This window comes from Acinonyx jubatus, chromosome E2, assembly GCF_027475565.1.
Source record: "Acinonyx jubatus isolate Ajub_Pintada_27869175 chromosome E2, VMU_Ajub_asm_v1.0, whole genome shotgun sequence".
Taxonomy (NCBI): domain Eukaryota; kingdom Metazoa; phylum Chordata; class Mammalia; order Carnivora; family Felidae; genus Acinonyx; species Acinonyx jubatus.
In genome coordinates, this window is record NC_069396.1 from 26,261,618 (window position 1) to 26,275,491 (window position 13,874).

Sequence of the window (13,874 nt, forward strand, 5' to 3'; positions counted from 1 at the left end):
AATTTATTAGATATGTGGGTTCACTAGATGTGTGAACTAACTAGTACTACCATTTTATAGATGAGAAAACAGGATTGGAGTTTGTCTCATCAGTCAGGATGTTATGATATTCTTTAAAGATTAACCCTTGTAGTTCTTTCCTTTAAATTCATCATTGTTGGGACACGTGGGTGGCTTAGTTGATTAAGGTTGGACTCTTGGTCCTGATTTCACACTTCATGAAATTGAGCCCCATGTTGGGCTCTGTGCTGACTATGTGGGGCCTGCTTGGGATTCCATCTCCCCCTCCCTCTCTGCCACTGCCCTGCTTGTATGCTTTCTCTCTCAAAAACAAACAAAAAACCATAAAGGTGTAATTGTTGTTATGTGAAAGAAATTATATACGTAAAATAGAAAAAAATACACTAATTTTTTTAAATTCTCAGCTTAACGTTTCTGAATATTTCACTTTTGTTTTTGGGTTAAAAATACTGATGCTATAAAAATATTTTATGCCTTCGGGTGCCTGGCTGACTCGGGGAACGTGATTCTTGATCTTGGGGTTGTGAGTTTGAGCCCCATGTGGGGTGTAGAGATTACATAAGTAAAAATTAAAAAAAAGTGTTTTGTATCGTGTCCTTTAAGATCTAGAGTTTCTGTAAATATAATTTAAAAATTTTATTAAAATTTCAAGTTTATTTTTAATATGTGATATAAAATAGATTTTAAAATTTATTAAGTTAATAAAACTTACACCAAGAGTTTTATTAAAGATAATCTCAAGCGCAAGAATAGAACAGTATAATATAATCTTCCCAAATCTATCATCCTTATCTTAAGTCATGACTAATCTTGTTTCAGGCTTTTTTTTTTTTTTTTAATTTATTTTGAGAGAGAGAGAGAGAGCACACGTGGGGGAGGAGCAGAAAGAGAGGGAGAGCGAGGACCCCAAGCAGGCTTCTTCTCACTGTCAGTCCAGAGCCTGACGAGGTGATAGGTCCCATGAACTGTGGCATCATGCATGACCTGAGCTGAAATCAAGAGTTGGACACCCTACCGACTGAGCCACCTAGGCGCCCCCAGTCTTCGGTTTTAAAACTTGTCTCATACATAATTTTATTTATTTATATATTAAACCAAACCATAATGCCACGGTCATATCTTTAAAAAAAAAAGCATAATAATTTCTAAATGTAATATCCAGTTAACACTCAAATTTCCTGTTTGCCTCATGTAAAAAATCTCATATAACACGTAGGTTTGAATTAGGATCCAATAAAATAAACATTTGTTCAATTGGCCCTCATTAAAGATCTTTTAAAATCTTTGGTTTTCCGGGGTGCCTGGGTGGCTTAGTCAGTTAAACATCAACTTTGGCTCAGGTCATGATCTCACAGTTCCTGAACCCACAGCATTGGGCTCTCTATTGTCAGCACAGAGCCTGCTTCGGATTCTCTGTCCCCCTCCCCACTTCTTAAACAAATAAATAAAAACTTTAAATCAGATTGTCTTATAGCTACCAAGTGTGAGTTTTGCTGATTATAGCTCCAGGGTGATGTTTAACATGTTCTTTTGTCTCTTGTATTTCCTGTAAATCAGAAAATTTAGAAGCTTAATAGATTAGGTTTTTTCTTCCCTTAAAACAGTTTTAAAGGTAGTAGTATATACTTTTCATCAGGAGGTTTGCAGTGTCTGGTTGCCTCTATTTTTGTGATTTTTAGTAGACTTTGTTCATTGATTAGATTCATTTGTTCAGGATTGCAAAATGATGGTGCTCTTGTTATGCATTCTTGAAATAGTTCTGTAAAAAGAAACTTGCTCTTACCAACTATATGGTTATATGAGGTACAGTTTATAAAAGAAGGGCAAGATTAATGTTTGATTCTGTGTTTATTTGCAAGTTTTCAAAGTGACTGGATTCTTGGCTTCTGAACATGACTGTGAATATGAGTTTTTAAAAAAATTTTTTTTAATGTTTGTTTATTTTTGAGAGACAGAGTCAGAGCACAGGCAGGGCATGAACACAGAGAGAGGGAGACACAGAATCTGAAGCAGGCTCCAGTCTCCGAGCTGTCAGCACAGAGCCTGATGTGGGGCTCAAACTCAAGAACCACAAGATCATGACCCAAGCCAAAGTTGGACGTGTAACCAACTGAGCCATCCAGGCACCCCAAATAGGAGGTTTTTTTAGCATTCTTAAGAACTCTTTTTTATTTGAGGTGTGGGGGTGGGGGGAGGGAGAGCGTGCAAGCGCATGTGAGTACCGGGAGAGGGGCAGAGGGAGAGAATCCCAAGCAGGTTCTTTGCTGAGTGCGGAGTCCCAACGTGGGTCTTGATCTCACTACACTGGGATCATGACTTGAGCCGAAATTACAAGTTGTATGCTCAACTAACTAAGCCACCCAGGCACCCCAGGAGCTCATATATTTTTAGCTTTTGACGTATGTGTTTTAGTATTAAAAATTTTTTTATTAACATTTTTTTATTTATTTTTGAGAGACAGAGACAGAGCACGAGTGGGGGAGGGGCAGAGAGAGGGAGACCCAGAATCCGAAGCAGGCTCCATGCTTCAATCCGTCAGCACAGAGCCCAGTGCAAGCAACTGATGGTTGCTGAAGGTTGAGGTGGCTGTAGCAATTTCTTAACATTAATTGACTCTTCCTTTCATGGATGATTTCTCTGTAGCATGTGATGCTGTTTGGTAGTATTTAATTTGCAGTAGAATGTGCTTCAAAATTGTGGAGTCAGTCCTCTCAAGCCCTGCCTGCCACTGCTTTACTAAGTTGGTAAGTTGATAGTTGATAAACAAACTTCGTTGTCATTCCAACAATCTTCACAGCATCTTCACCAGGAGTAAATTCCATCTCAAGTAACCACTTTGCTCCTTTAAAAGAATCAACTCTTCATCTGTTAAAGTTTTTTTTTTCTTTGAGAGAGAGAGAGAGCAAGCTGGGGAAGGGCAGAGGGGGAGAGAATCTTTTTTTTTTTTTTTTTAATGTTTTTTTTTAATCTTTGTTTACTGAGAGAGAGAGACAGTGCAGGCAGGGGAGGGACAGAGAGAAGGAGGGAGACACAGAATCTGAAGCAGGCTCCAGACTCTGAGCTGTCAGCATAGAGCCTGACACAGGGCTCGAACCCACGAACAGTGAGATGACCTGAGCTGAAATTAAGAGTTGAACACCTAACTGACTGAGCCACCCAGCCGCCCCTCATCTGTTAAAATTTTATCATGAGATTTCAGTAATTCAGTTACATCTTCAGGCCGCACTTCCAGTTCTGGTTCTCGTGCTGTTTCTAGAACATCTGTAGTTACTTCTTCCACTGAAGTCTTGAACCCCTTAAAGTCATCTCCATGGACTGGAATCAACTTCTGTAACTCTGGCTACTTTTGATATTTTGACCTTTTCCCCATGATCACGAATGTTCTTGGATGGCATCTAGAATGCTAAGTCCCTTCCAGAAGGTTTTCACTTTACTTTGCCCAGATCCGTCATCAAGGATTATCATTATCTGTGGTGGCTGTAGCTTAACAAAATGTACTTCTTAAATAGTAAGACTTGAAAAATCTGAAGGACTTCTGGGGCACTTGGGTGGCTCGGTCAGTTAAGCATTGGACTTCGGCTCAGGCCATGAACTTGCTTTCGTGAGTTTGAGCCCTGCATCAGGCTCTGTGCTGACAGCTCAGAGCCTGGAGCCTGTTTGGATTCTGTGTCTCCCTCTTTCTCTGCCCTTCCCCTGCTCGCACTCTGTCTGTCTCTCTCTCAAAAATAAATAAAGATTAAAAAAAAAAAAGTCTAACAAAGGGCTCTTTGATCCGTGGGGCTGCGGAATGGATGTTGTGTTAGCAGACCTGAAAACAACAATCATCTCCTTGTATATCTCCACCAGAGCTCTTGGGTGACCAGGTGCATTGTCAGTGATCAGTAATCTTTTGAAAGGAGTCTTTCTTTCTGAACATTAGGTCTCAACAGTGGTTTTAAAATATTCAGCAAATCATGTTGTAAACAGATGTACTGTCCTGTAGGCTTTGTTCCATTTTTAGAGCACAGGAGGGTCAATTTAGCATAATTTGTAAGGACCCTAGGAGTTTTGGAATGGTCAGTGAGCATTGGGTTCACCTTAAAAGTCACCTGCTGCATTTGCCCTTAACAAGAGAGTCATCTTGTCTTTTGAAGCTGTGAAGTCAGGCATTGGCTTCTCTCTAGCTGTGGAAGTCCTAAATGGCATTTTCTTCTTCTTTTTAATGTTTGTTTATTTTTGAGAGAGAGATAGAGGGAGGGAGGGAAAACACAAGTGGGGGAGGGGCAGAAGTAGAGGGAGACACAGAATCCGAAGCAGGCTCCAGGCTCTGAGCTGTCAGCACAGAGCCCGACACGGGACTCAAACCCATGGACGACGAGAACATGACGGCAAGATCATGACATGAGCTAAAGTCAGGACATTTCACCAACTGAGCCACCCATGTGTCCCTGGCGTTTTCTTCTAATAAAATTCTGTTTCATCTACATTGAAAAATCTTTTGCTTAGTGTAGCTGCCTTCGTTATCTGGCCAGATCTTCTGGATGACTTGCTGCAGCTTCTACATCAGCCTTTGCTTCACCTTGTGCTTTTATATTAGGGAGATGGCTTCTTTCCTTAAACTCCATGAACCAACCTCTGCTAACTTACCACTTTTTTTCTGCAGCTTCCTCGGCTCTCTCAGGCTTTATAGAATTGAAGAAAAGTTGGGGCCTTGATCTGAATTAGGCTTTGGCTTAAGGGAATATTATGGCTGGTTTGATCTTCTGTCCAGGCCATGACAACTTCTTCTTTACCAGCAAGAAGATTCTTCTGCTTTCTTATCATTCATGTGTTCACTGGAGTAACACTTGTAATGTCCTACAAGAAACTTCCTTTTTTAGTATTTACAACTTGGCTAACTTACGCACAAGAGGACTGGCTTTTGGCCTGTTTCGACTTTGAATGTGCCTTCCTTAACTAACCTTAATCATACCTATCTTTTGATTTCAAGTGAGATATGTTTGACTCTTCCTTTCATTTGAACACTTAAGAGGACATTGTAGGATTATTAATTGGTCTAATTTCAATATTGTTTTATCTCAGGTAACAGGAGGGAAAGAAGGTGGGGGAGCAGCTGGTTGCTGTAGTAGTCAGAACACATACATTTGTTATGTTTGCTGCCTTCTATGGGTGTAGTTCTTGGTGCCCCCAAACAATTACAGTAGTAACATCACTGATCACAGATCATCATAAGAAATATAATAATGGGAAAATTTGAAATAATTGTGAGAATTACCAAAATGTGACACAGAAACAAGAATGAGCAAATGTTATTGGAAAAATGGCTTTGATACACAGTTGCCATAAACCTTCAATCTGAAAAACAAAAAAATATATCTTAAAATTGCTGTAATGCAATAAAATGAAGTATGGCTATGTATCTTAGTAGAGATGTACCATCAAATTAACATTTTAAAGTTATTTAGAATAGTTCTTGATATAGTTACACCACCAACTGGGTATAGTATTGGATTCATTGTTTTCATATTACCTTCAATATTTAGGGAATATCTTTTACTTAATTAAAGTTTGCTTGGTAATTATGTAAAGTTTTTGTTCCCAAAGTTAAATATGTAAAACAACTTTTATTTAAAGAGCAATTTAATCTTATTAGAAATATATTATATATTGAAATGGATTCAGTTCTCACTGCCTGTCCTTTTACTACAGTTTCTACATTCCCCCCCAAATCTTCTATTTTCATTCATTTCTGTTTTGGCTGCAGATCATGGTCAGATTTGTTTCATTTAGAACTTGGGTGCTATTAATGGAGTTCTTTCATGCTTGAGAATGTTCTCATTTTTATTTAAAGTCCAATTGTAACTAATATGAAATTGTTTCTTTATTATTTATTTTGAGAGAGAGTGTAAGTGGGGGAGGAGCAGAGAGGGGAATGAGAGAATGCCAAGCAGGCTCTACACACTCGGCGCAGAGCCTGACTCAGGACTCGAACCCATGAACTGTGCGACCATGACCTGAGCCAAAATCAAGAGTTGGATGCTCAACCGACTGAGCCACTTAGGTGCCCCTAAATACGAGATTCTTGAGTCAAGGTTACCCCTGGTTTTATAAATATTGCTCCCCATTATTTCTTCCGCAACATGTAATGCCAAAGGTTCCCCGACTGTCTTTCCTTGTCTCTCTCCTTCCTCATGCATTTTATTTTAGATAACTAACTTTTCCTACCAATATCTACTCCTAACCTCAGTATCCCTGTGAATTTTCTTTTAGAGTTCATTAACGTTATGTATATGCTGTAGCATTGGTTATTCTGCATCAGCCTTTCTTGTGCTGTGGTATACCTTTCAGTCTTCCCATTCAGATCTTTATTTATTTCATGGATATTTTTGTTGCTTTCTTTGATTTTTTTTTTTTTTCCCATGTGGATTGTACTAGATTTTATGTGGATTGAAATAGATTGTTAGGTGATTACCTTTTCTGAAGGTTTTGCTTTTAAGACATTTTTGCTTTAAGACATAATTTGCTTTTAAGACATTTTTTTTTATCTATCTATATATATTTTTATCTAAACATTTGTTTATTTTTGAGAGAGAGAGAGCATGAACAGGGGAAGGGCAGAGAGAGAGGGAGAGACAGGTCCGAAGCATGCTCCAGGCTCTGAGCTGTCCTCACAGAGCCCTGGGCTCGAACTCATGAACCGTAAGATCGTGACCTGAGGCTTTTGACCTGAGTCAAAAGTCGGATGCTTAGCTGACTGAGCCACCCAGGCGCCCTTGCTTGTTTTAAAATTTTTATTTTTATTTTTATTTTGAGGGAGAAAGAACAGGCAGGGGAGGGGCAGTGAGAGAGGAAAAGAGAGAATCCTAAGCAGCCTTAATTTTCTTAAATATGCAAGCTTGCTTTTATTTCCTTCTGTTATCCTGTCTTTGAGCCAGTCTTTTGCCTTTTTCAGGACTTTTCCCCTTCAAAAATTAAAGCAGTTCTTAGAATTTCTTTGGTAGTATGAAATACTGTTTACTGAACTCTTCTGTATATTTGGGCAAGTCCTTTCAAGTGTATGTTCTTCATCTGTCTTGTTTGTTTCTTTGGTCTGTTTATTTTACAGTTTCTTCCAGATAGGTTCCATGCTGAGTCTCTGGATTTTTGCTCATCTTTGAATTAACCCAATTATTTACTCACTTGTAAACAATCTTGGGGATGCTTGAGGGCTGGTAAGTATGTTGGGGGTAGTCTGCCATTTGTTTTCAAATTCAGTAATGGTTGCCACTGCCACAGCCTCCTCTTCATTCTGCTTCACCAGCATTCTCCTTTTGGCTAGATGGTTTGCCCTAGACATTAAAAGTAGCATCTTGAATTTGGTTGTTGCCTCAGCTCTAGCTCCTTTGTCATTCTGCAGTATGTTGATCTGGGTTTCTAAATGGATAGTCTCTTTTCTTTCATGGCTCAGCTGGCCCCTGGTTCCTCAATTGAACAAACAAAGGATATAGGTTTTGGAACATTTATCAGTCCCAAACATTTTTACTTGTGGATTTATCAGTCCCTAATAGAAATCTACATTTGGCCTGTCATTTGAGGTGCTAAAAATGAGCTATCTTCCATATCTCTCTGGATCAGTTCTTTCAAGAGTATGTTTTATTGAAAATGGAAATTAGGAAGTTTTTTGTTATTCGGAAAAAAGTGCTCATAGTTCCACCATCTTTGAGTTAGGACTTTGAAAGTTTTGTCCTTAAAATTAATGATTTTCATTAGAATTAACCCTGATTACTTGCTGCATGGTTTTTTCTTGTTCTTTTCAATATATTAAACTGTTTCAAATACATGCACTATTTTTTTTAATAAAGTAACCCAAAGTATATTACAGATAATAATCTGTATATATAATTTTAAGAATTAAAATTGTTTAACAAGTGTAAGAAACACAAAGAGGCTCCATTATTTGTATAAAACATATTACAGTGTAAAAACTGTAATTGTTATATAGAGAGTTACTGCTTTCAGTTTAAATTTTAAAAATCTGGTACTTTATAACTGTAGAATCTTGGGCATATTTTGGACCTTTGAGGTCATTTGTAGGTTAGGTTTTGTATTTTTATTTATATAAATCTTTTTGATCTTGTGTGAAAATCTGTATCCATATATAAATATATAAAATCTGTTTGTACAACAGCTATGGTTGAAGACACAATTCATCAGATAATTGCTGCTTTATAAGTATTCCACCAAAAGAAGAATACGTATTAATAAAGAAGGATTTTTGTTGTTTTGGACTATGAAAGTTACTTGACTACCTTGTAAGATTACTCATAGCATTTGTGGACAACCTTCATTAGTCATTTTCTTATACTTAAAATGAGCTAAAATAAATGGGGCTCTTTCTGTATAAGATGTATTATTTCATGTAATTATCCTTCATACAATTATGTCTTTAATCCTCCATATGTTCTCTAGGGCAGATAGTGCCCCATTTCTCTGACCATTTCACATGATTTTCTGGATCTCTACCATCATAAATGCATTATTTGTTAACGTTCCTCTTACCACGTGACTTCTAAATGAGAATGTGTTGTTCTAGCCGCAGATCAGATCATTATAGAAGTATTATGGCATGCCTTTGGTATAGTTAATTTATTTTTAATGTAGCCTACAGATTTTATCAGATTGTAATGTAGTTACTTAACTAAAACTTTGAATTATTTTATTGGTCCCACTCCTGTACAGTGGGTGGAATGGTTTTTTTTGTTGTTGTTGTTTTTTAAGGGAGGGGGTGAGAGGGAGACAGAGGGGGGGAAATCCGGGGAGGGGCAGGGAGAGGAGAGAGACAACCCCAAGCAGGGATCCCAGCACTGTCAATGCAGAGCCCGACACAGGGCTCAATCTCACGAACTGTGAGATCATGACCTGAGCCAAAAATCAAGAGTCAGACAGTTAACCAACCGATTGGGTCAGCCAGGTGCCCCGGAAGGTTTGAATTTTAAGTAAAAATGCATAGGGCTTGGTCTTGTGGGATCAATAAAATCTTGCCATAACATCTTTGTAATCCAAGATCGTGTCTTTACAATACCACTTTCTGTTTTTTATTAAAGCAGATATTATGTTATTTTTTTAACATGAAATTTATTGTCAAATTCGTTTCCCTATGAAAAAATTTTTAGAGAGCATGAGTGAAGGAGAGGGGCAGAGGGAGAGGCAGAGAGAGAATCTTAGGCAGGCTCCATGCTCTGTGATCATGACCTGAGCTGAAGTCAGGAGTCAGGATGCTCAACTGACTGAGCCACTGAGGTGCCCCAAAATGTCACTTCAGTTTTAGAAGAAAAAAGTGGCTTCTAATGAAGGGCACTATGGTATCACAGAGTGAATATTCCATACACCTAGCAGCTATAAAAACATACCTTCTGATCCTACTACTCTCCAGCAAGTTATGTGTGACATTTGTCCCTTTTTGTTGCAACCTTGATTTTCTTAAAAAACAAATCTGTATTTGTAATGACATGATATTGTTTGTCTATATATACTGAGGGTGGTTGTTAAGATTGAATGGCTGTAATAGAAGCTATAAAATTATATTGTAGAAATAAATGTAAATGGTTAGAAGGGAGCTTCGTAAAATTCTGCCTATTCTAGTTAAAAAGTTAAATTTGTTTTTTTGGGTTTTGTTGGCTGTGACGACAGTCTAGTGGAATGTCTTCCATCTTTTAGATTGATGTAACAGTACCAGCTAAGTCACTAGACTCAAGAATCATGATCTAGTCTCCTGACTCCCTCTGGCTTTTTTTTTTTCTTTTTTGTTATTAAATGCATTTGCATACAGTTTACGTTTTGCCTCAGATGCTCTTTCCTCCAGCTCTATGTGTGGTTTTGTCACTTCAATATTTTAAGTCTGTTTATATGTTAAATCTTTAGAGAAGGCCTTTCTCAGGCACCACTCGCCCCTCCTATCAATATCACAACACCTTGTTTTGTTTTTTATATGACAGTTTATCACAAAAATTTCATAACTTTCCCCCCCTGTGAAAATGTACTTCATGAGAGCTACAGAACCTGTTGGTCTCGTCTCCTGCTGTATTTGCTGTACCTTGAATAGTATCTAGCATGTATTCAGATTTTTGTTAAACCAGATATTCTTGCTCCTCTGAGCAAGAGCTCCATTTGGTTGGAGCATAGATAGATTTATTTCTAATTAATTTGAATTGGCCTTTTAAGATAATGTTCTCAGCATTCCAGGGGATAGTAAAAAATAATCTCTGCCTTTATAGGACTTAAGGAACTGTAAGAACCCACAAACCCAGTACGTTGTGAGTAGGGCCACAATAACTTTTAGACATGGAGAAGTTCTTGATTATCTGATTTTATTGATTTTATCTTGAAGATGTATGTGGGACAGTGTAAAAATTGGTCTTATTTAGCTTCCTGTATTTTCTGGCTGGGGAAAACTGAAACTGAAATAAGTTAACTCAGCCAGCTACCACATAATTATGATACAGTACAAAGAGCATAGGATTTGGAGTTGGAGTATGAATCCAGATTTCTCAACTCATCGACTATGTAATTTGATGCTCAAGTTGTCTGATTTAAGTGTTCAACTCTTCATCTATAAAATTACAGTAAATTTTGGCAGAGTTGTTGAAGATTAAACCAAGGAAGCTCAGTACTGTACTTAGCCTAAAGTGCAAGTGTTATTTATAATATTTTTTTTAATTTTTTTTAATGTTTATTTATTTTTGAGACAGAGACAGAGCATGAATGGGGGAGGGGCAGAGAGAGAGGGAGACACAGAATTGGAAGCAGGCTCCAGGCTCTGAGCCATCAGCCCAGAGCCTGACGCGGGGCTCGAACTCACGAACCGTGAGATCGTGACCTGAGCTGAAGTTGGATGCTCAACCGACTGAGCCACCCAGGCGCCCCAATATAATATTTTTAAAAAGCATTTAATAAGAGAATGATTACTCACTCTGTACTTAAAATGCACTAAGTTCTTTTCTAGACTAGATGCAAAGAGGTGAGTATAACTGCACAAATTCCCTGTTCTTGTACAACTTAAAGTCTAGTGAGGGACATAGAAAATAAACATAAATTACCAGGTGATTTTTAAGTGCTATAGTGAAAAGTAATGCAGGGTGAAGGGGAGATTTTGGGGCAGGTCATGTAGTTATGAAAGGAACTGATAGAACAGCCCGTGTTAGCAGTCTGAAGCTTTCTAATTAGAATAGCAGTAACATTGGTAAATTTGAGAAACAACACAAAACTAATAGAGCCCAGGGGCAGCATCTAAATAAAGTACTGAAGTCAGACTGTTTTTTTTTTTAGGGCCTTGCCTTGTAGGTTATTGTAATGAGTTACAGTTGTCTTAAATTTCAGGTTACGTATTTAGGGTACAAATAATGCACAGAAAAAGTGATACTCTTACAGCTCCAGTTTGTTACAAAATTGTTGCCTTACAACTTAAAATAAACAGCCACTTAATATTCTTACTACACGTCATTTATGTTACTTGGTGTTTTGGTTTAGATGTTGACCAAAGTGCACACAGTTTTATATACATGGACTGGTTAGTTTCTTGTTTTTTTTTTCCTGCCAGTGATTGTAGGAAACATTAAAAAAACCTTTAATTATAAAATATGGATACCTTATTTCATTAATTCCAATAACTCTTATTCAACATGAAAAATTAATATTGAGATTTGCCTAGAGACTTTTTTAATCCTCTTAAAAATATTTATTCATTTTTGGGAGAGAGAGCGTGAGTGGGGGAGGATCAGAGAGAGAGGAAGGACAGAGGATCCGAAGTGGGCTCTGCACGGACAGCAGTGAACCCAATGCAGGGCTCGAACTGATGAACTGTGAGATCATGACCTGAGCTGAAGTCAGACATTCAACCCCCTGAGCCACTCAGGCACCCCAAGTTTTTCAGTCCTCCTTAATGTTGACTATAAATTCATATTTTTGGTCTTTTTAGATTGTGAATCGGCACGGTCCTGAGGCAGACAGGCATTTATTACGCTGCCTATTTTCGCATGTGGATTTCAGTGGCGATGGTAAAAGCAGTGGCAAAGATTTTCATCAGGTATTGGGGCTTACAGAGCTTATGTTTACTTAGATCTAATTGTTTAGCAAATTGCATTTTGGGCATAGTATGTGTATTAAGTGACATACACAAATCATCCAGAGGTAATCTCAGCTGAATGGCTAAAAGGTATTGGGACTTTTTTTTTTTTTCCTTTCTTTCTCCTTCCTGACTACAGAGCTTTACAGCTACCTAGTTCAGGCTTAGAGTGCTGGGGATCAGGCCTGCCTGAAGGAAGTAGGAATGAGGGGGGGAATACTGCTTGACAAGTAAGTAAGGCAGAGAGAGAGGCTCTTTTTCTTAAAACAAAAAAACAAAACCTTTTTTTTTTTTTTTTAAATGTTTATTCATTTTTGAGAGAGACGAGCACGAGCAGGGGAGGGGCAGAGAGAGGGAGACACAGTTAGAAGTAGGCTCCAGGCTCTGAGCTGCTGGCATGGAGCTCAACTCGGCGCTCATGATCTGTGAGATCACATCCTGAGCTGAAGTTGGACAGTTAACCGACTGAGCCACCCAGGTTCCCCAGGACTGTCTTTTTCTAGATTGAGTTTCTTTGGCTTGATTTTCAATCTGGTAATAATCTGTCATGATGTTATTCCTTATAGATACCTTGTCGTTGGACTCTATTTTATAGAAATGTTGGTTTAACACTTGCTGCTAATAGACTCTACGAGTTTAAATGTGATTTTAAAGAACTGATTTGATAATGTAGAAACAATATCCAATATTGGATTACACTTCACTGTTCTGAGCATCTCTGCATCTGTTTGTGAAGAAGATGAATGTTAATGCTAATGAAAATTCACTTTTTATTTTTAAAGACTCAGTTTCTGATTCAGGAGTGTGCGTCGCTGATTACAAAGCCAAATTTTATCTCGACGCTGTCCTATGCCATTGATAATCCATTGCACTATCAGAAGGTTGGTATTGCTTTTATCTTTAGTAGTCCTAAGGATGTGACTTTCTGAAAAGACCTTAAATCTTGATATCATAATGACACGTTGTAATTTAAAAATCTCAGTAGTTACTTTAGGGTTTTTTAGTTTTCTAACAAAATCAAGATGGTTCATTTGATCATAAATAGAACCTTAACTAAAACCAGATCATGCAAAGGCTTGTCAGTCCATAGTTCTAGGACTTGGTGTATTCTTTCTAGCAACACTACAGAATTATGTCACTCCTGTGTAGCACCATATTTGGGTGAATAGATGCTTTTATAAACTTACTGAAAATCCTAAGTTTGTCTTGTTTTTTAAGTTCTTCTTGTTTTGAAATAAAGTTTGGTTTGTTTCAGAGTTTAAAGCCTGCACCCCACTTATTTGCCCAGCTGAGTAAAGTTCTCAAGTTAAGCAAAGTACAAGAGGTATGTGATTTAAAAAGAGATACATGCAAAATTGGAATTAAAAACAGCCAGTCGACTCTTTGATCAATCTAACCCTTCTTGTTTCAGGTAATTTTTGGCCTTGCCCTCTTGAATTCTTCCAGTTCAGATCTTAGAGGTTTTGGTAAGTTCTTTTTTCTTAGAGATCCTGTAGTGAAGTTATTTCTTTAAAATCCATGAGTTTTTGAATCTTGAGGCACCATAGTTTAGATTTAGAGAGTAAGATAATCTAAGATTATTTTCTTTTGGTCTCTCTTATGAATGTGTGTATGCATAGTAAAACCTAATATAATATAAAACTTACCTTCATAAACATTTAAAATTTAAAAAAATTTTTTTAAATTAAAAAAATGTTTATTTTGAGAGAGAATATGAGTGGGGGAGAGGGTGGAGACAGTGAATCCCAAGCAGTCTCCATGCTGTCAGTGCAGA

At 37.7% G+C, this 13,874-nt stretch overlaps 1 protein-coding gene across 7 annotated transcripts in view; it reads left to right on the plus strand.

Annotated features, from left to right (window-relative positions):
- Nucleotides 1-13,874, plus strand: part of CNOT1 (CCR4-NOT transcription complex subunit 1) — a 101,495-nt gene that overhangs the window by 32,063 nt on the left and 55,558 nt on the right. For all 7 annotated transcript variants that reach the window (XM_015074543.3, XM_015074542.3, XM_015074541.3 and 4 more), the window contains 4 exons: nucleotides 11,954-12,061; nucleotides 12,883-12,981; nucleotides 13,356-13,424; nucleotides 13,512-13,566. In XM_015074543.3, coding sequence (XP_014930029.1) covers nucleotides 11,954-12,061; nucleotides 12,883-12,981; nucleotides 13,356-13,424; nucleotides 13,512-13,566 — 331 coding nt within the window. The remainder of the gene's footprint in view (nucleotides 1-11,953; nucleotides 12,062-12,882; nucleotides 12,982-13,355; nucleotides 13,425-13,511; nucleotides 13,567-13,874) is intronic.